Here is a 22125-nt window from a genome sequence, read left to right as displayed (position 1 = left end):
TACAAAGGATGGAATATTTATTTTTATTTTTTTTACTAGTAATGGCAGTGACCAGCAATTTTTAGTGGGACTGCGACATTGCAGAGGACAAATCGGGCACCTAACTGACACTTTTTTGGGGACCAGTGACACTAATACAGTGATCAGTGCTAAAAATATGCATGTTACTATACTAATGACACTGGCAGGGAAGGGGTTAACATCAAGGGCAATCCAAGGGTTAAGTGTGCTCCTAGGGGGTGCTTTCTAACCGTGTGGGGGTTGCTGTGACTGGATGAAGACAGAGATCGTGTTCCAGATTAGCAGGAACACAAGATCTCCATCTTCTTCCCCATCAGAAAGGCGATCTGCCTTGTTTACATAGGCAGATCGCCGTTCTGCCTCTCTGGGGAACGATTGGCTGATTGGCATCCCCTGTGTCCAATCAGCACGCAATGGCACCTCCGGTGTGTTTATAACCTTTCTATGACACAGTATATGATGCATACACAGTATTTTAAAATTAAATAGTAAAATAGGTTAATGATATGCTTCTTTTAGAATCATGGCCATTTTAAATAAATGCCCTGCCCCTAATTAAAGGGGTATAAAAACCAGAAGCAAACATTTGTTATATTGCAGGTTACCAATTCTTAAATATGATGGCTGCATTTGTTTTCTTTTTTTGGCTTTCTTTCTTCTATTTTCATCTGATGATGCAACCAGTAAGTTTAACACTGTCAGAGGTGATTCCAATGATCAGCTTTTATTTATTTATGTAAAACCTTTATCACAAAAGGAAAAAAAAACTGTTACTGTGACTGCTTATAGAGTATTGGCTGGAGTTTGGCTTCAATTTGTTAGTGTATCTAAATCTGCTAGTACATCTAACACTTCCCTCCCCCAGACTGACAATGCTGGTGTCCAAATGTGTCCCCTGTGCTCATTCATCCAGAGTGGGAGCACTCTAATAGAGGAGGTGTGTCACTGGCATGATCACCGGGGGGAAAGCCTAAAAAAAAGAAAACTAATGCAGCTACCCCATGTAATGATTAGTAAGCTTTAATATATTACATTTTTGGTTTTGGGTTTATTATCACTTTAAAGTACATTCTCTACCTACAATTGTTTGCTGGATGCACAGTACAAAAAAACAAGGTGTCCATCGCACAGTCAATTTTTAATAAAAAAATGTATCAAGCCAGGTTGTGATTGAAGGGCCACCCAAGGCTTGATTCATCAGAAAGAAGGCAAAATTTGAGATATCTATGGGGACTTTAATTGCTAAATGACTGTAGTGATGGCAGATGGCAGACACATGGAGAGTGCACTGTTTTTAAATAGTGAGGTAGATCATAGACTTGCATTGTAGGAAGGAAAGCCAAACTGTTTTGTTCAGTTTGCGAAGAGATTCCTGAATCTTGCTCAGTGTTTGTGAACGTTGCAGGAACACCCTATTGAAGTCTGTAGGGTGAATGTTGTTACCTAAAGTGATATTAAAGTCTTATTGTTTGCTTAAAAATAACAAACATGTCATACTTACCTGCTCTGTGCAGTGATTTTGCACAGAGCAGCCCAGATCCTCCTCTTCTCTGGTCCCTCACCGGCGCTCCTGGCCCCTCCCTTTTGCAGAGTGCTCCCCACGGCAGGCAGCTTGCCATGGGGGCACCCAAGCCGAGCTGCTACTCCGTGTGTCCATTTAGACATGGAGCTGTGGCTCGGCCCCGTCCCCCTCTCTCCTCACTGACTTTGATTGACAGCAGTGGGAGTCAATGACGCTCGCTACTGTGTTTCAGCCAATCAGGAAGGAGAGTCCCAGACAGCAGAGGTTCATATGCAACATTGCTGGATCGAGATGAGGCTCAGGTAAGTAGTAGGGAGGCTGCTGCACACAGAATTTTTTTTTGGAATGCATTAAGATAAAAAAAAAATAAACTTCTGCCTTTAGAACCACTTTAATTCTGGCCATTGGTGGGGTTAATAAACAGCTTATTGTCAAACAAAAGGCATGGGAAGGTGGGCACTGCCATGGAGGACATTTAAAAAAGCAAATACAATTAGGTTTTACACTCAATAACCACAGGGAATTATGCGATAGTGTACAATCACTGGACTCCTTAGAGGGAATGATATAATCAAAGAGCACAAGATAGATGGAGTGTTGGGAAGTAATAACTAGCAAAGTTAAAGTGGTGTTCCGGACGAAATTATACTTTTTAAATAAAAATACCCCTATAATACACAAGCTTAATGTATTCTAGTAAAGTTAGTCTGTAAACTAAGGTCTGTTTTGTTAGTTTATAGCAGTAATTTGTTGTTTTATAAACTTGCAGCAGGCCGTGGCCATCTTAAGTGCGGGCATCTGAAACCAGACTGTATTTCTTCCTGGATCTCATCCTTGCAGATCTCGCACATGCTCAGTGCAGCACAAGCAGTATAATAGGTTTCAGGTCAGGTTTCCATAGCAACAGCAGTGTCAGAGGAAGTTGCCTCCCCTTCCCAGAAGGCATTGCAAACAGGAAATGATGCGATGGGCCACGGCCAGGGAGGAGGAAGTGAAAAATGAATACAGCAGATATACGGTAGGTGCTGAGAAAAAAAATAAAAAAATATCCAATTCGTTTACAGTGCACAGTTTAGTGAGGGATGCTGAAGAGTTGTAAAAGTGGGTGGAACTCCACTTTAACAAAAGAAACGAATAGACATCGCTATGACTGTGTTTGTGTTTTTTTTCTGTTTTTCTGTTTTCTGTTTTATATTCTCAGTTGCTTACCATAAAATGGGTAAAAGTGGTCGCTATACTCAAGATATCAGATATAATGATAGACAAATACCACAGGGGTTATCAATGCCAACAAAGTGGAATGTCCAAGGCGACGAATTAGAGTGATAAACACAAGGCCTAAGCAATACCTCCAATCTAGAGAGCTGAAATGTTGATATTGTTATGATAATGGATACACAATACTTATGCCGCGTACACACGAGCGGACTTCTCGTCGGACTGAACTCTGAAGGACTTTTCGACGGAATTCCGACAAAACGGACTTGCCTACACACGACCCCACCAAAGTCTGATCGTTTAGAACGTGATGACGTACGACCGGACTAGAAAAGGAAGTTCAATAGCCAGTAGCCAATAGCTGCCCTTGCGTCATTTTTGGTCCGTCGGACTAGCATACATACGAACGGTTTCTTCGATAGGAATCGAGTCCGTCGGAAAGATTTGAAACATGTTCTATTTCTAAGGTCCGTCAGATTTTTCGACAAAAAAGGTCCGATGAAGCCCACACACGATCGGAATGTCCGAAGGATTCGTTCCGTCGGACCTTTTCTGCCGGAAAGTCCGCTCGTGTGTACACGGCATTAAGAGTATGCATAGAGTACAAGCCACTGAAGAATGTTGATACGTGTACTCACATTGTAATATGCTATATGTTGATTTTCATGACTGTCAACTAAACTTAATAAAAATTATTGAAATAAAAAAATAACTCTTTCTGATAAGAGGCAAAGGCTATGCACTGCATTATAGGTTGTTGCTTATTTATTGGGCAAACCTGCAAATTTTCTTGCAAACCTCACAAATGTCAGGGATTCAATACAAACCCATAGTAGCAGTGAACCCAAAACCACATTCCTAGCAGAGACACACTTACTTCACTCCATGGATTGCCGACGGCTGTTCTCTTTTCATAGGAATGGTAGTATAGAAATGATGCACTTGAAAATAATGGGATAATATAAAAACATTTATTGCTATGACATTTACAGTTTACAGGTAGAGTTGAATAAATCTACAGAGCACATATAAATGCTCACATCCAGTAAGCCTATGCTTGTCTCAGAACAAGTACATTCCAGGGACCAACTAGTGAAGCACATTCCGCCTGAGCTGTGACAATATATAAGCAATATATTATTACACAATAATGTGCTTTAAACATTTCTTGGTGACACAATTGTTCTACATGTAATTTTTTTATGGTAGCGTTACATCATCTATCAAGAGATAACAGAAGGATCACACTATGAAGTATACCACTAGTTGTTTTTTAAAGACTCTCCGATTAAAATACTGCTACAAGATGTAGAAACAACAGTATCACGGCATTCAAAATAAAATACAATTTTTTTTATTGGAAGCTGCTTATTGTATAAGTATTTGGCAACATCAGCAGGAAGACTGTTCAACGGACTTCTGCATAATCTCATACACCTATATAACTATCATATTAATTATAATGCTTAAGTAAGTTTTGACATTTATAAGTTACTGAACTTTTATGAAAGGTTTTCATAAGAAACACATAAAAATATACTCTGTATATGTCATGCACATGTGACATATATATATATATATATATATATATATATATATATATATATATATATATATATATATATATATATATATATATATATATATATATATCTCTGTGTAACAAATGAAGTGAATAATATCACAAGAATCATATTTAATAAATAAAGTTAAATTTTAAATGAAAAAAACAAAAACAAATGGCACAACCTTAGACATAAAAGTAATTTGGACGTCTTTCTGTGAGTAGCACCAATAACAAGCTGGGACCCAATTATAAAATTTGGAATAATTGTAGATATTGATCACAGCAACCAATTGTATTTGATCTTATTATTGCTGTGAAGATTTGTATGCAAATCTAAAACTTGACAGATAACTATGAGACAGTTCTGTTTTGGCTCCAGTTCTTCAAAAAACTCCACTGTATCAGTATCAAATACAGAAATGCTTCTTCACAGTAAGGCTCGATTCACATCTATGCATGTTGCTTTTGAGCGTTTCTGCAGTGTTTTTTGTGGTGCTTGCCGTGTTTTTGAGCAGCGTTTTTACAGCGTTTTTGCGGGGTTTTGCATTTTTTTTTTGTTTTTTTTTTAGAAAAAAAGAATGCCAAAACGTGGCAAAAACGCGGCAAAAGCGCTGTAAAAACGCTGTAAAAACGCTGTACTTGCGTTTTTTGATGCTGGTCCATTGAATTCTTTTACATGCAAAACGCTGCATTTTGCATGAAAAAAAGTCCCTGACCCTTTCCAAAAACGCAGAGGTACAAAAAATGCATTGATGTCAACATGTTCCATAGGAACCCATGTTAAAAAATTCCCATACATTTCTGCAAAATGCATCAAAAGACGCGTTAGCGTGAATGGAGCCTAAATGTACACAATACAACTGGATACTAATATTTATAGGTAAAGTTGATCCAGGGAATATCTGATTGCCTCTTGGGGGATCTGGAAGGATTTTTTTCCCAGGCTGGAACAATTTGGATCATGCTTTGCAGGGGGTTTTTGCCTTCCTCTAGATCAACTGTGGGTATAGGATTGTGTATATAGGATTGCAGAAAAATGTTTTTCCCTTTTATTGGTTGAACTAGATTGACTTTTGTCTTTTTTCAACCAAATTAAATATGTAACTATGTAATTACGTTAAAGTTTATTAACCAAATATAAAACGTGGGTTAGTTAATAGGAAAAAATTGTTACCCATAGCCATCAGCAGATTTTTCATATTTCTAACTCCTGTTAGAAAAATGACGTGGCCTGCTGGTTATGGATATCCATTGATATTATTGAGTATTAAATGCAAAATATAAGGTTTTCCTTATTTACTAACAGTTTGTTAAGAAAACAGCCTCTAGCCTCAATGGCTGATGTGATCTTGTTGGGTTCTTCAAAAACCAGGGCAGACGGTAAGTAGTATCTCTTTTGTCAACACTATCACTGCATTTTTCGATGGCACTATAGGCTTAAAGTTAGGGTAGGCAGGGTCTAAGGGGTACAAACAAATGGCAACCACCTCAACCTATTACTGGCCTCTGCAGCAAGGAGCACATAGAAAGACGACACATGTCAAAAAATAACAAACAAAAATTCCCCACTCATTTACAAGCTAGCCTACAACAGACAGAATTAACCCTGTCTAACAGTTCGTTGCAGGGTCTGAGAGGTACCTGCTCCTAAAACACCTGTTCACTAACCACTTATTCTTCTGTTAGCTATGTAAACTTTGTTCCTCTTCTTTAACTATTTAGTGCTCCCAGCCTAGTAAGTATACTTTTAAAGGTGATGGAGCATTTTGCAAATGCAGTAGAATTAATCAAGGTAGCAGGGATGGGGGAGCCTAGAGGAACAAGAATACGAGTCAAATATGCATGTTATTTTCAATGTCTATTGAAAGCCCTAGGTTTGGGAGATTTTTCTCTGGGTGCTCTTTCTACTAATTTAGAACATTTAAAAGGCTTACAGAGTACAGCTTTGGAGGAAGGAGAGGTGGCATAAAGCTACATTTTCTAAACTAAATTTCAGATTTGCATAGGAGAGTGCCCTGAATTTAGGGGCTTCCATGGGTGCCTGCCTCCCACTATAATTAACAGGTCTACATGTTTATTATACTTTATACCCACTCATCAATTAATTGCACTCTTAGAGCCACTTAGCTTTTTCACTGCCCCACAATTCAAGCTTAAACTCCAATTTAAATCCCCTTAACTTGTTTCCAGACCAGCTCAGAGCATTCTAGTAATATCAGATTTGCTTTTTTATGCAAAAAACAAAACATTACTTACGTGCAGAAGTCAAAGACTGCAGACGTTACTATTCCATCTTATCAAATTAATGGATAGCTTTCCTAGGTGCGATCTTCATACAGGTTTGTTTTACATCATTGGTGGCTCTGTATCTCCAGGTTCAGAAACATAAATTCTGACCCTATAGCTCAGTGGTCTCCAAACTGTAGGCAAAGGGCCAGATGCAGTCCTGTGCTTGCCTTATCAGGCAGCACTATTCTTCTCACTGATAGGAGACACTATTACTCCCACTGACACTAACAATGGGGCATAATTCTTGCCACTGACATCAACAATGGGGCACTATCTCTCCCAATGGCACCAACGGTGGAGCATTATTCCTCCCCCTAATACCCAAAATGCACTGTTTACTCTCACTGGCACCAGGACAATTTCCATTCCCACAGGCCACAGTCTGACCCTCCTAAAGTCTGAAGGACATTAAACTGGCCCTTTGTTTAAAACGTTTGGAGACCCCATGCTTTAGCTGATAGTGCTACTTTGACTGCAGGTGGAAAGGGGAGGAGCAGGGATTTGAGATATCTGTCGCAGTGGTATTTCACAGTATAGCATACTTAGTCATGCTTCACGGTGTATATAGGATTCATTTTCAAATTCAGGTTTGATTTTTAAGCATTGCTATGTCTTTTTAGATTATTATCTCAAGTAAGGTTTTACATTTATGAAAAGACACCGTAATGATACAGTGGGAAGATAGTGAAACCCATTTACCCTAGACCTATTATTAAATCGCATTTTGTTTATTTAATTGCTATGCAAATAGCCATCATAATGAAGTTTTAGGTCAGCAGCTGTGTGGTCGAATTGACAATGCTTGAAAAACACAGTGGATTTGAATATAAATGTTCAAATTGAATAAGGAATCACTTTTTTGGATCTGTAAAACTAGTTCTTGTGTGCAGTTAAAATTATTACTGTGAATTACAAGTCATTCATAAGAGAGATGTTTGACTGAAGAAAAATGTCAAATCAAAGGAAGACAAGATTATCATTTACACCAGAATTCATTTTCTACACAGTATAGTACATTACAAATGATACAGCAAAATAGTTTATTTTGTTTTGTTGAAATGTGAATCGAAATGTGAATCTTCAAGAGTCTTTTTTTGGCGCCATGTCTTGGTCAGCAGATCTCGATCAGAAGCTTCGAGAAAGTAACAGATCCCAGGAATGTCTGATGGAAAGTTTGGTGGAAGATCTTCTCTAGACCGAGGGATAAATCGAAATCCTTTGAAATCTTTAAGCAAACTGCAAGAATATTGTAAACACAAATGTAAATATAAAACAGCAATGCACAGTTATAACAAACATAAGAATAACCTTTTTTTTCATATATTGTGGCTAAGCAACAACCAGTGGTGGAATTACCAGAGACCAAACCTATGGCTCTAGTTATGTAATGCTGAGGGTACAGAACATTCTGTCCCACTGTTAGCTTATTATCTCTTCCAAAGCTTACATAAAGTGGACACAAAGCTAACTGTGATAAAACAAGAAGTTTGTAGACTCTTGCCAGTGATCCGATACTGCAAATCCATGTATGGTAATAGAAATAGAGTTGCGTATCATTGGCACTGCCTACTTTTCATCTATGTTTTGGAATTAGAAGGCATTATAATATTTTTAGGTCGATAGTATGTCTTTAGCTGCACCGCCTCAAAGCAAACATGGTCAGCAATATACAGTATGGAGAAGTTGCCACACACAAACTGATAAACACTTAAGTGAGTTACTGCCTGTATCTTTTGACTCAATACAGATGCATACAGGTTCAGGAACAGGTGTCAACAATGCACACCAAATGCTCCCTTCAGACAATCCTGTGTATTAGGACTGACATGCAATTTTTCCTCTAAATGAAGTATTTATAGATTAGTATAGATTAGAACAGCCTTTCTCAGCCAGGGTTCTGTGCAGAGTGCCCCCAGATGTTTCTAGGGGTTACTTGAGCAATTAGGAAATTTTGTCTCACCACTTGACCATTTACACCAGTGATCTTTTTAACAGTAATTATTCCCACTGGCTAGAAATGTAAGAAAATGTATTTCCAGTAACCTTCACGTTAATGAAAGGTGAGCTATAGATATAGTAATTATTAGCATATCTTCCCTGAGATCAGAAAGTTATGTTATGGGTTCCTCTGTGTTAAAAAGGTTGACAAAGGCTGGATGAGATTTACGTTCCTGCATAAGTACAGTGGATATAAAAAGTCTACACACCCCTAATGAAATGTCAGGTTTCTGTGATGTAAAAAAAGAGACAAAGATAAATAATTTCAGAACTTTTTCCACCTTTAATGTGACCTATAAACTGCACAACTCAATTGAAAAACAAACTGAAATCTTTTAGGGGGGAAGTAAAAAAAATAAATAAAAATTAAATAATGTGGTTGCATAAGTGTGCACACCCTCTTATAACTGGGGATATAGCTGTGTTCAGAATTAAACAATCACATTGAAACGTCTGTTAAATAAGAGTCAGTACACACCTGCCATCCTTTAAAGTGCTTCTGATTAACCCCAAATAAAGTTCAGCTGTTCTAGTAGGTCTTTCCTGACATTTCCTTAGTGGCATCCTACAGCAAAAGCCATGGTCCGCAGAGAGCTTCCAAAGCATCAGAGGGATATTGTTAAAAGGTAACAGTCAGGAGAAGGGTACAAAAGAATTTCCAAGGCACTAGACATACCATGGAACACAGTGAAGACAGTCCTCATTAAGTGGAGAAAATATGTCACAACAGTGACATTACCAAGAACTGGATGTCCTTCCAAAATTGATTGAAAGACAAGAAGAAAACTGGTCAGGGAGGCTGCCAAGAGGCCTACAGCAACATTAAAGGAGCTGCAGGAATATCTGGCAAGTACTGGCTGTGTGGTACATGTGACAACAATCTTCCGTATTCTTCATATGTCTGGACTATGGGGTAGAGAGGCAAGACAGAAGCCTTTCCTTACCAAGAAAAACATCCAAGCCCTGCTAAATTTTGCAAAAACACATCTGATGTCTCCCAAAAGCATGTGAGAAAATGTGTTATGGTCTAATAAAACCAAGGTTGAACTTTTTGGCCATAATTCCAAAAGATATGTTTGGTGCAAAAACAACACTGCACGCCACCAAAAGAACACCATACCCACCGTGAAGCATGGTGGTGGCAGTATCATGCTTTGAGGCTGTTTTTCTTCAGCTGGAAAAGGGGCCTTAGTCAAGGTAGAGGGAATTTTGAACAGTTCCAAATACCAGTCAATATTGGCACAAAACCTTCAGGCTTCTGCTAGAAAGCTGAACATTAACCACTTCAGCCCTGGAAAGATTTGCAACCTTAATGACCAGGCCACTTTTTGGCTTTAACTGACAATTGTGCGGTCGTGCAACGATGTACCCAAACAAAATTGATGTCCTTTTTTTTCCCACAAATAGAGCTTTTTTTTGGTGGTATTTGATAACCTCTGCGGTTTTTATTTTTTGCGCTTTAAACAAAAAAGAAAGACAATTTTGAAAAAAGACCCAATATTTTATACTTTTTGCTATAATAAATATACCCCCAAAAATGTAAAAAAAATAATTTCTTCATCAGTTTCGGCCGATATGTATTCTTTTTTGGTAAAAAAAAAAAATCACAATACGCGTATAGTGATTGGTTTGCGCAAAAGTTATAGCTTCTACAAAATAGGGAATAGATGTATGGTATTTTTTTTTTACTAGTAATGGTAGTGATTATTGATTTTTAGTGGTACTGCGACATTGCGGTGGACAGATTGGACACTTTTGACACATTACCGCAGTATAATGACAGCGGCTAGTCGGCTAGTGGTTAAAAAGGAACTTCATCTTTCAGCATGACAATGACCCAAATCAACAAAGGAATGGCTTCACCAGAAGATTAATGTTGTGGAATGGCCCAGCCAGAGCCCAGACCTGAATCCCATTGAAAATCTGTGGGGTGATCTGAAGAGGGCTGTGAACAGGAGATGCCCTCACAATCTGACAGATTTGGAGTGTTTTTATACAATTTATAGGTTACATTAAAGGTGGAAAAAGTTCTGAAATGATATTTCTTTGTTTCATTTTTAACATCACAGAAAACTGACATTTTAACAGGGGAGTGTAGACTTATATATCCAATGTATATTCTATATCAGTGGTCGCCAACCAGTGGTCTGTGGACCATTGATAGCCCACGAGAAAATTTGGCTGGTGCCCAGGGGTTCTGCCACAAATCAGCATTGTGGTAGATGTATACTGCCCAATGTTGTTTCCAGTGTCGTTTTTTCAATGCACGCTGACAGTCAGTATTGTCAGAATTCATTGACACCTGATGCCTCCTCTGTAGTTCCGGCTCCCGTGAACTCAGAGGGAGGTGCCCGGAGTAGTGCAGAGAGTGGGAGGTGAAGAAGGAGTGGGCTACCAATGGCAGCGCTAATCACAAACTATGGGAGGGAGCACGGAGCTTAAGCACATGGCTGGATAAGGAGGTGAGATCCAATGATGAGTATGTACAAAGCAGCAGTGTGATGCAGAGTGCTGGGGGGGGGCAGAGAACCAGAGAACTGTGTGTATAAAGCATAAATTTATGTTAGTGGTCTGTGGGATTCAAAATTTTGAGTTTAGTGGTCCTTGGGGTCCGAAAGGTTGGCGACCACTGTTTTATATGACCAATGCTGCCTGTCCAGGCTTACTGAGAGCAGCACAGATTGGGAATACATTTGGTGACCTCTTCCAAAAAAACACCTTGCCCTTTAGGAGATGCGTGGTGGTGCCATTAAGTCTTAAAACAGAGCTCCAGCCTTATCTGCTTCCTCCCTCCCTCCAGTGCCACATTTGGCACCTTTCAGGGGGAGGGGGGAACGGGTACCTGTTTTAGACAGGTACCCTTCCCCACTGCCAGGAGACAGCGCAGCAGCGCTGTCCCTCAGAAGTTCGGCCCCCCTCTGGGCCAGATAGAAAGCACAGTGGGCTTCGTGCATGCACAGTAGGGAACCGGCTGTGAAGCTGAAAGGCTTCACTGCCGGTTTCCCATACGACGAATAGTGGCGGCAGCACCCGATCAGAAAATCGCCTGGGGTGTGGACATTGCAGGCTCCCAGGTAAGTGTCCATATATTAAAAGTCAACAGCTACAGTATTTGTAGCTCCTGACTTTTTTTTCCCCAGGCAGAAGACTGCTTTAGCTGCAAAACAGCATCTGCTATTGTATGCATGTTCATGTTCTCCAATAACGACATGATGCCTTTCTGTGCGTTGATTTTGTGATTTTGAAAAAGGATCATGGACTTCTTTTGCGTGTTTCTTGTGCATAGAACAGCATATTGAAATGATTGGGCTGCCCTACAGGTGAGGCATGGGAACACACGCGTGATTCGTCACACCTGCATGGTGTGAATGGAGCCTTACCTAAGCACATATTACTTGTTTAAGTGTTTGTCCCAATCTTAGACACAACTATTCTCCCTTGAAATGTCATTTATAGATAACCCAATGTGAATTCTAATGAAATAATACATATATATATATATATATATATATATATACACACACACACTCACCGGCCACTTTATTAGGTACACCTGTTCAATTGCTTGGTAACACAAATTGCTAATCAGCCAATCACATGGCATCAACTGAATGCATTCAGGCATCTAGAAGAGGTGAAGACGATTTGCTGAAGTTCAAACCGAGCATCAGAATGGGGAAGAAAGAGGATTTAAGTGATTTTGAACGTGGCATGGTTGTTGGTGCCAGATGGGCTGTTCTGAAGATTTCAAAAACTGCCGATCTACTGGGATTTTCAAGCACAACCATCTCTAGGGTTTACAGAGAATGGTCTGGAAAAGAGAAAATATCCAGTGAGCGGCAGTTGTGTGCATGAAAATATCTTGTTGATGTCAGAGGTCAGAAGAGAATGGGCAGACTGGTTTGAGAAAAGCAACAGTAACTCAAATAACCGCTTGTTACAACCAAAGTATGCAGAATACCATCTCTGAATGCACAGCACATCGAACCTTAAGGCTCACCAAAATTGGACAATAGAAGATTGGAAAAACGTTGCCTGAGTCTCGATTTCAGCTGTGACATTCAGATGGTAGAGTCAGAATTTGGCATAAACAACATGAAAGCATGGATCTATCCTTCCTTGTATCAACAGTTCAGGCTGGTAATGGTTGTTTAATGGTGTGGGGGATATTTTCTTGGCACACGTTGGGGCCCTTGGTACCAATTGAGCATCGTTTAAATGCCACAGCCTACCTGAGGATTGTTGCTGACCATGTCCATCCCTTTATGACTACAGTGTACCCATCTTCTGATGGCTACTTCCAGCAGGATAATGCACATGTCACAAAGCTCAAATCATCTCAAACTGGTTTCCTGAACATGACAATGAGGTCACTGTACTCCAATGGCCTCCACAGTCACCAGATCTCAATCCAATAGAGCACCTTTGGGATGTGGTTGAACGGAAGATTTGCATCATGGATGTGCAGCCGACAAATCTGTAGCAACTGCGTGATGCTATCAAGTCAATATGGACCTAAATCTTTGAGGAATGTTTCAACACCTTGTTGAATCTATGCCAGGAAGAATTAAGGAAGTTCTGAAGGCAAAAGAGGGTTCAACCTGGTACTAGCAAGGTGTACCTATTAAAGTGGTCTGTGAGTTTTATATTGATATATACAAGTATTTTCTGCATTGCTGTGCATTTTATTTGTTTTTTTACTTAAGCTGGGTATACATGTAGATTTAGTTTTTTTCTGTTCAACCAGCAGGTATCCTGTATCTTCCACAATCGGTGGTGTCGAAAGGATGTATGGATAGTTTTAAAAGACTCTTGGTTGTGCATCTTATCGAAAACAATATACAGGGATATGGGAAATTATTTTTCTACACACACACCTACACAGGTTGAACTGGATGGACTGTTGTCTTTGTTCAACCTTACCAACTAAGTAACTATTTATCCATGCAAACGATGAGGATGCAGGGATCTCCCCAGCTGCACAATTGTATTCTGACAATGGTGACTGACCCCCATCCCCTGACCCCCATCAGAATTCACAGATCAGCACAGCAGTCATTTGCTGCAGTGGTTGATCGAATGCTGTTTTTCCAGCAGGACAATTCGACAGAAACTGGTCTAACAACTGGCTTCTGTTTAACAGACAGGGCTACACACATATCGAAATTCGTCTGGTTCCTGTTGAATTTCGAGATGTGCATACCCAGCTTAAGATTTCTCATATCTTTTGGATACTTCACTGTCTTTCTTGAAACAACTACTGACATAGGACAGCAGTTGGTCAACTTGCATTTTGGGAAGGAGCAACAAAACCATTGAGGCAGTAGTGTATTTAGGTTTTGTGCTGCCCTAGGCCTGACTAAACTCGTGCACCCTCTAATTTAAATATGACCCACCCCTTCCTGTCAAGTCCACACCTCTTGCTGTTTAAGACCAGCCCTGAAATTTTCGAGTGGGGTTCTAAAGGGCCTGGGGGGGGAGGCAATGGATTCCCTTACTTTGCATAGATTTCCTCTCACTTCCTGTTTATCTATGGGGCAGGAAGTGAAGGGAAATCTCTGCAATGGGACAGGGATGGTAAAAAATAAACTGACAGGGACTATAACCCTCCCTTACTCTATCCAAAATGAAAAATGTTGCTTATAGTTCTACTTTAAGCACAAATTTCTGATAATTTTATGGAGAGGACTAAGAAGATATAACCATGCCAATGGTGCAGCAGAAAACATATAGCACAGGGAGGAAGGTTTGTGGTCCAGGATGATAGGACAGTCAAAATTAGAAGTGGCGCCCCCCCCCCCCCACCCCACAGTTGCGGAATGCCGGCCGCCCGCATACCGGAAGCAGTGCGGCTGCTTTGTTTGCCTCTCAGCCCTGTCCGCCCCATAAGACTGGCGCTACACTAACAGTGTAGTGCAAGCCGGCGGGGACTCTTTCCGTGCTACCCCCCTGCAAAGTGCTGCCCTAGGCCTGGGCTTTGTGAATGTTAGTGAATAAGATGAACCTGCAATGACTTTGACAACCCAATCATGTTGTGCAGGGGAAACGAAAAAAAAGGAGTTTTCGCTAGCACATGATTGGATACTCCTTCAATAAATCGACCCCAGCACTGTGGACTGTAGCACTGCAAAGCAGGATCTACTTATGTAATGAGCAAATTTGGCTTCCCCTATGTGCACATTTAATTACAAATACAAATAGAAACAAGGTTTATAAAACACACGGTTATTTTCATCAATATGATTTTTCACACGTTTATATAAAGAAACCACATTATTATTTTTTTTATGAAGTAAACTGTAGTGTTCTAAAGAAGTTAATTAATGATTTTTCACTGCAAAATAATTATTTTTTCAGAGATATAGTATGCAAGTAACCCAGTTATAGTAAATTTTTAGCTCAGTCATGTTAGTTTTATCAGTTTTAGCTTTCAAAGGGAAGAGGAAGTAACTGCTGTGTAAAATGTATTATCAAAAAAAAAAAAAATATTAAGTACAATACAAAACCCTACAGAAGTGTGATATTTTCATACACAAATGAACTATTTGAATAGCTAAACGGAACCTTTTATTAACACCTGACTGGCGCTCCATCTTCTATGAACAATAAAATGAATATAGGAAGTTAACCAATGAATGCCTGGGACAAACATATAACATTTTGTGAAACCTTGCACATCCTTTAGGATTTTCCTAGGCAGGGACTGAAAATATTTTATTTTGATAAAGAACTGTTCCAATTTTAAACCAATATATCAGCGATCTTGTCAGACTTTTCAGGATTACCACCCCACCCCCCACATGTAATTCCTGCTGCAGCAGAGATATTTTCACTGACCCTGTTATGTTTAAATAAATTAAAATGAAATAAAAGATGAAATAAAATAAATATATGAAAAGTCATTGATTAGAATATAGCTTATTTGGTTCTGCTGAGGGGCAGTGGGGGTCTCCAAGAGAAAAAAGGATCCAATGGATTATTTTTCATCCCACCAGTAGTATTGAAAGATTGAGAAATCAGTACTGGGTAAAATTGATCTTTAATATTTCTTAAAGTGGATGTAAAGTCAGAAGGTTTATTTAACCTTACATGTTTTCTTTGTCCTTCTTGGTTTTTATACTTCTTAGTTTAATTCAGTAATGTATCGTATATAAACAAAATATACTCTCTTATGGGAAGATAGTATTAACAGCGCTAATAATGTTTTTAAATGGTCTAAGGCTAGTAAATATAATAGCACAGAACTCTCAAATGGATGAGAGTAAATGTAAAAATAAGATTAATAATCATAAAACAGAAAGTCCAGTGCAGTAGAATGAGAACCAATAGTCCCAAAACGATAGTTCATGAAATATCAGCGATAGTATATAATATACCCGTGGTAGTATGTAGACACCATCTATATTTACTGCATAAACTCAAAGTTCTTGTATAAATAAGCCTACGGCACCTGGTATTCCCAGGCGGTCTCCCAGGTGGTCTCCCATCCAGGTACTAACCAGGCCTGACCCTGCTTAGCCTCCAAGATCAGACGAGATCGGGCGCTTTCAGGGTGATCTTGTCTGATCTTGGAGGCTAAGCAGGGTTGGGCCTGGTTAGTACCTGGATGGGAGACCGCCTGGGAATACCAGGTGCCGTAGGCTTATTTATACGAGAACTTTGAGTTTATGCAGTAAATATAGATGGTGCCTACATACTACCATGGGTATATAATATACTATCGCTGGTATTTCATGAACTATCGTTTTGGGACTATTGGTTCTCATTCTACTGCACTGGACTTTCTGTTTTATGATTATTAATCTTATGTTTACATTTACTCTCATCCATTTGAGAGTTCTGTGCTATTATATTTACTAGCCTTAGACCATTTAAAAACATTATTAGCGTTGTTAATACTATCTTCCCATAAGAGAGTATATTTTGTATTTATTTGTGTTTTTTTCTTTTATAACAGCAGCTTGCAATTTATTTTATATCTCATTTATTGTTTTAAGTGGATTCCTTCCCACGTTTTCTTTATAATCCTGTGAGCGCTTGGACCAGTGTTGTTCATCAACCCTGGTATTTGTCATATCAATGTACCGTATATATTCAAGTATAAGCCGAGTTTTTCAGCACTGTGCTGTGACATGCAAGTCAGTCTAGTCAGTGGCCAGTGTAACAAAGCCCCGCCTCCACCTCCTCCTCGTCCCTCGTCCGTGACGGAATACTGATTCAGTTCTTCCAAGCAGTCAGAGTCCCGTCTATCACAGGTGAGGACGAGGAGGAGGCGGAGGCGGGGCTTTGGTACACTGCACGGTGGTCGACTAGACTGACTGCAACAAAGCCCCACCTCCGCTTTCTCCTCGTCCATGATAGGCGGGACACTGACTCACTGCTTTGAAGAATTCAATCAGTGTTCCGTCACGAACGAGGGATGAGGAGGCGGAGGAGGGGCTTTGTTACACTGGCCGCCAACTAGACTGACTGCATGTCACAGCGCTGGAGATCAAGGTACATGAGGCGGCAGGGAGATGGACACAGTGAGGAGGCAGGCAAATGGGCACAGTGAGGCGGCAGGGAGATGGACACAGTGAGGAGGCAGGCAAATGGGCACAGTGAGGCGGCAGGGAGATGGACACAGTGAGGAGGCAGGCAAATGGGCACAGTGAGGCGGCAGGCAGATGGGCACAGTGAGGAGGCATGTATATGGGCACAGTGAGGAGGCATGCAGATGAGCACAGTGAGGCATGCAAATGGGCATTGTTGACCCTCTTTTCCACTTACAGTAGCTGCTGCATTTCTCACCCTCGGTTTATATTCGAGTCAATAAGTTTTCCCAGGTTTTTTTTGGTAAAATCAGGTTCTACTTATACTCGAGTATATACGGTATGTCCTTTTTGGCTCTGATAATTACTACATTAAGGCATTTGTACTCTTATAGTTGTATAGTTCCATATTCTTTAACACTTTTTAAGGATTCTTTATATATTCTTTATTGTCTAGTTTAAAGCCCTGATGAAGGGGAGTGCTGAGCCTCCGAAACGCGTTGGCTGTTCCAAAATAAAAATCTTTTAAAAGTCTGTACAAGCTGGTGTGGCACTCCCATCCTTTCAAAACTTCATTGATGAGAATGAGACTCCTTTGGCTCTGCTGAGGGGCAGTGGGGGCCCCAAGAGATAAAAGAATTGAATGGGTTCTTTTTCATCCCACCAGTAGCTTTGAAAGATTGAGAAATCAGTACTGTGTAAAACTGATCTTTAATATTTCTTAAAGTGGTTGTAAAAGCAAAAGGTTTATTTTACCTTACTGCAGTCTATTCTTTAAAGTGAAAAACCTTCTTCATGCAGCTCACCCCCCCAGCCCCCCCAAATACATACCGGAGCCTGATCTCAATCCAGCAATGTGCACAAGAGCCGAAGTTCTCTTGTTCTTCATTGGCTCAGCTACATCACCAGGAGCCATTGGCTCACGCTGCTGTCAATTAGAGCCAGTGAGGAGGAGTGGGGGGGGTGGAGATGAGTTCCGCTCTGTGTGTCATATGGACACACAGAGAGGGGCTCCTGAGCAAGGAGCACTGGCGGGGGGACCTGATAAGAGGAGGTTCGGGGCTGCTCTGTGCAAAACCACAACACAGAGCAAATAAATGTAACATGTTTATTATTTTTAAAAAATAAAAAAAAATTCTTTACAATCACTTTAAGTCCTTCATCACTTTCCGCAAGTTTTTGGAAAACTGAAAAGGGAAAATAAAAACTGAATCTGCAAAAAAAAAAAAAAAACCATTTAGAAAATCTTTGCCTGCTTCTGTTCTGTAAAAAGATAATGTCAATTTATATCCAATACTTTTTCTTCTGGTTTTGGATACAGTGGGAAGAGTTAGTACCCATCTTAAATACTGCTTATGTCCTCTTTGGGAAGCAGAACAAGGATCCAATCAGTTGTGCAAACAGCATGCTAATAGGAGGAGAGCGCAAGATAACAGAGATATAAGCTCATGAGTCTGCTGCTTCTCCTTCACTGTCCAATCATAAGGAGGGTGTGAAAGGAAGACTTGTTAGTGACTGAACTGCAGAAGAATAAGATCAGACCTCCTGCCCTACCACACAGGATGTGCTGTATGGTACAGTTATGTAATTCTAAAAAAAAAATGGATAGACAGAATACAAATAATTTGGCAGCTAAAACAACTCCCATATATTTTTCATCTTTGTATTTAGCTGTTGCCTGGAGTTCAGTTTTAAACTTTTACCCCCACTTTCAAAGCTTAGTATGGCCATACATTATACAAATTTCCTTTGGATTTTTTAAAAACCATATAATATGTGGTCAAACCTAAACACTTTCAATTTGAATACAATCAGGCAAGCCCTTGCACTACATGCAATAGTAGAAGGTAAATCTAAAGGAACTTGAATAAGAAAATCGTATAATGTATGGCCAGCCTTACTGTTACCAGAAAATAGAAAAGTTCTAATTAACTAGGATAACAACAATTAATAATCAGTGACAATTTAATCTTGAGGGTTTTTTCTCTCGACCTAGCAATGAGTTCAGTACCAGGTATGTGTACTGGAATTCAGGGGACCATGTTGGTGCAAGGTAGGCCTGATGTGAGCTGTTCTATATAATAAAAGCTGAAGTATTACTATTATGGTTATTTACCTGTATGTAGTAGGACTGATGTTTATCTTCCTTGGCTCACTGCATGACTCAAATTTATTGGCAAGAGTGACATTGTTTCCAAAAAGGCAATAGCGTGGCATTTTTACTCCTACGACTCCAGCAAACACTGAACCAGAATGTAGCCCAATACGCATCTATTGTAGATAAACAAAAAGCCAATAAGTAATACATTTGTAAAAGCATTTTTAAAAGTCTAACTTGCTTAGTTGGTATTAGGCTTTTAAGGAGGTTTTAAAATTTTGCAGCAGTTTTAACTCAACCTCAGCATAAAAGGTCTTTTGAAATAATTGGAAGCAAAACTGTTTAGCCTAAAGTATAAAAAATGCAGCTGTCAACAGTTTCAATTAATTTCTGTCTTGCATCTTCCTCTGCACAATATGTTTGCATCTTTCAGACCCTTTTTAACACCAAATCTCTGTGTAGCGCCCAGCCCTAAACTAGATAAATTTAGTTTTTGACTCCACTCTACTCAGTGAAGCAGCAATGTATTTTTTAGGTCTATCCCTAAACCTGGGGGTTGATTGCTGCTAATGCATCTGGAAGAAGCTCCCAGAGTAGGAGGAGTCGAGTAAGAAGATTTATCTTTGGGCTATGAATATTTATCTGACCTCAGCCAATCCCTGGGAGGGAGCGCCAAGAAGGTGTGGCTGGGGAGAAGATAAATGTTTGGGAGGGCCTGTTCAGAAGTCTCTTTTCTTGGGGCCTCTGCCCATGGGAGACAGCCTGTGTTACTGAAGATCTGTTGCTGTTAGGTCTCATTATGAGCTTGGCTATTGGTCTGAAAGACATCTGCTGGAGGACACTACCTTAGGAAGCTGGGCAGGCGATGGACCCCTTTCACTGAAGAGTGTCACAGAGCAGTTGGTTGGAGGGCTGTCTACCTGATAATATAATGTACTGCTTTGATATTCTTATTGCAAGAGTACCTGTCATTACATGGCTGACTTTGCCTGTGGCAATGTTTTTGTTATGTGTTCTAAAGTCCTTCATTATGAAAAACTTTATTTACTATGTTATAACTGTTATTGCCTACCCATTGTACCCCCACCTACCCCTGTAAATCAGGATACTCTGCTCTTGGGAGCAAGAGCAAGTTTTTGGCGATGAGGACAAAGCCAGTTTTTAAGGTATGGGGTGCATGTAGAAACCCCTACACTGAGCCTGTGTTTGTCAGCTTGCTTTGGAACTGGTATCTGGGCTTGGCCTCCGAACAGGTAAGGTAGACCTGCTTTATTACCCCCTTTGGGGGTTATCGCTACATGTAAATGCACAGATCCATGCATTATTTATGGCAGCACCTACAAGATGATCTATGTCATATATTGAATATTGTGTAGCAGTTGTTTGCACCAGCTACAATATACCTATAGACAGAGTTGGTTTTAAGCGGTATTAGTGGGACCAGCTGAACTTCGATCAGTGTGTCGGCTTCTCCTTTTAATGCACTTCTCTCTAAGGAAAATGTTGAAATATTTTTCTGTTGATCAGTGGCTGCAGCCACCAGTCAGTGTATTCTAACAACAGAGGGTAAATATAACATTCCTGGATAAGTTATGCATTATTATTATTATTGAGAAATAGATGTTTCTAGTATATTATTTTGTATATGCAAATGTTAACATACCTTGATGGGCTCACCATGAGGAGACGTTACTGTATCTGAGAGTTCCATCATGTTTAATGCCATCAATGCAACCTGAAAAGCATGTGTCTCACTTTCTTTATGTAATCCTCCTGCCACACAGTAAGCATCCCCAATAGTTTCCACCTTGGAACAGAAAATTGTATTCAATAATGTTAATATCTGCTTAAAAGATATATATCAGTATTGGCTTAAAAGTTACTACCCAAAATCTATGTCGTGAAAGTAGGGATCAGAGCTCAGTACCTCTACAAGCCAATTAAAATTGATTATATAATTATATAATTGTTCTATATGATAAACTGCATGTATGCAAGTAAAAATCGCCACGCATGTTATCATATCTAGTCGTTTGGCTACCCTTTAAGTATATGTTCAGTCAAAACTTTTTTTCTTAGTGTTGGATAGAGTGGGAAATAGTTAGAACCCCTGTGAAGTCTGGGGCTCAATTATAGATATTGAAAGTGTTTCTGCATGTAGGGATATACGGAAGAAAGGACTCTGAGAAGTCCAAAGGAACTCTGAGATAGTTCTAAAAAGAAAGGGCTCTGAGTAGTCCAAAGGGGCTCCGAGTAGTCCAAAGGAACTCTGAGATAGTTCCAAAAAGAAGGACTCTGAGATAGTCCAAGGGGTTCTGAGAAACCCACAGTACTGTAAGAAGTTTTATAAAGATATCTGATGGAGTGTGCCAGAAAAACCCAAACCTCTTTGCTTGCCTTTCTTTTGCTTAGGAGATAAAATAAGTAGATAAAATAAGGTAATCTGTTTGTCTGTGTGGAATTTGTCAGGTGTCATAAGGTAAGATGACACCTTTCCACTGCATTGTATTGTCATTGTATTATAATGAAACGTAGAGTGATGTTACAATATTTGGTGATGTATTGATGCTGACTTTTAATGATTTATATATAAATGCTTTGACTCTAAAGTATAAGATATATATATAGTTGGCAGGATGATTCTGGCATTGATGCAGTGAGTAAAAATATTTTATTTGCCTTGCTGTAATCAGACGTTCAGTGTCATCTTAGGGTAAAAAAAAAAAAAAAAAAAAGAAAAGGTTTCAAAAGTGTCCTGATTGTATTACTGGTTTACACAAATTTGTGTTTTAAGAAGGATTGACAGTGCAGGGAGTAATGTCACTTATTGGAAGAGCAGGGGAGACTTATCAAGTCTGTCCCCGGTCTTTGAAGTATTGTG

General features: G+C 39.6%; 1 protein-coding gene across 1 annotated transcript in view; it reads right to left on the bottom strand.

Moving 5' to 3' along the window:
• Positions 1-3718: 3718 nt before the first annotated feature.
• The window catches only part of GUCY1A1 (guanylate cyclase 1 soluble subunit alpha 1), a 104194-nt gene continuing 85787 nt past the window's right edge, over positions 3719-22125 (bottom strand). The window contains exons 7-9 of the mRNA XM_073605615.1: positions 20908-21051; positions 19263-19417; positions 3719-7853 (exon numbers count right to left, since the gene is read on the bottom strand). Coding sequence (XP_073461716.1) covers positions 7658-7853; positions 19263-19417; positions 20908-21051 — 495 coding nt within the window. The 3' untranslated portion in view covers positions 3719-7657. The remainder of the gene's footprint in view (positions 7854-19262; positions 19418-20907; positions 21052-22125) is intronic.

This window comes from Aquarana catesbeiana, linkage group LG01, assembly GCF_042186555.1.
Source record: "Aquarana catesbeiana isolate 2022-GZ linkage group LG01, ASM4218655v1, whole genome shotgun sequence".
NCBI classification, from domain to species: domain Eukaryota; kingdom Metazoa; phylum Chordata; class Amphibia; order Anura; family Ranidae; genus Aquarana; species Aquarana catesbeiana.
Note: the sequence above shows the minus strand (reverse complement) of the source record. Positions and strands in the feature narration are given on the sequence as shown.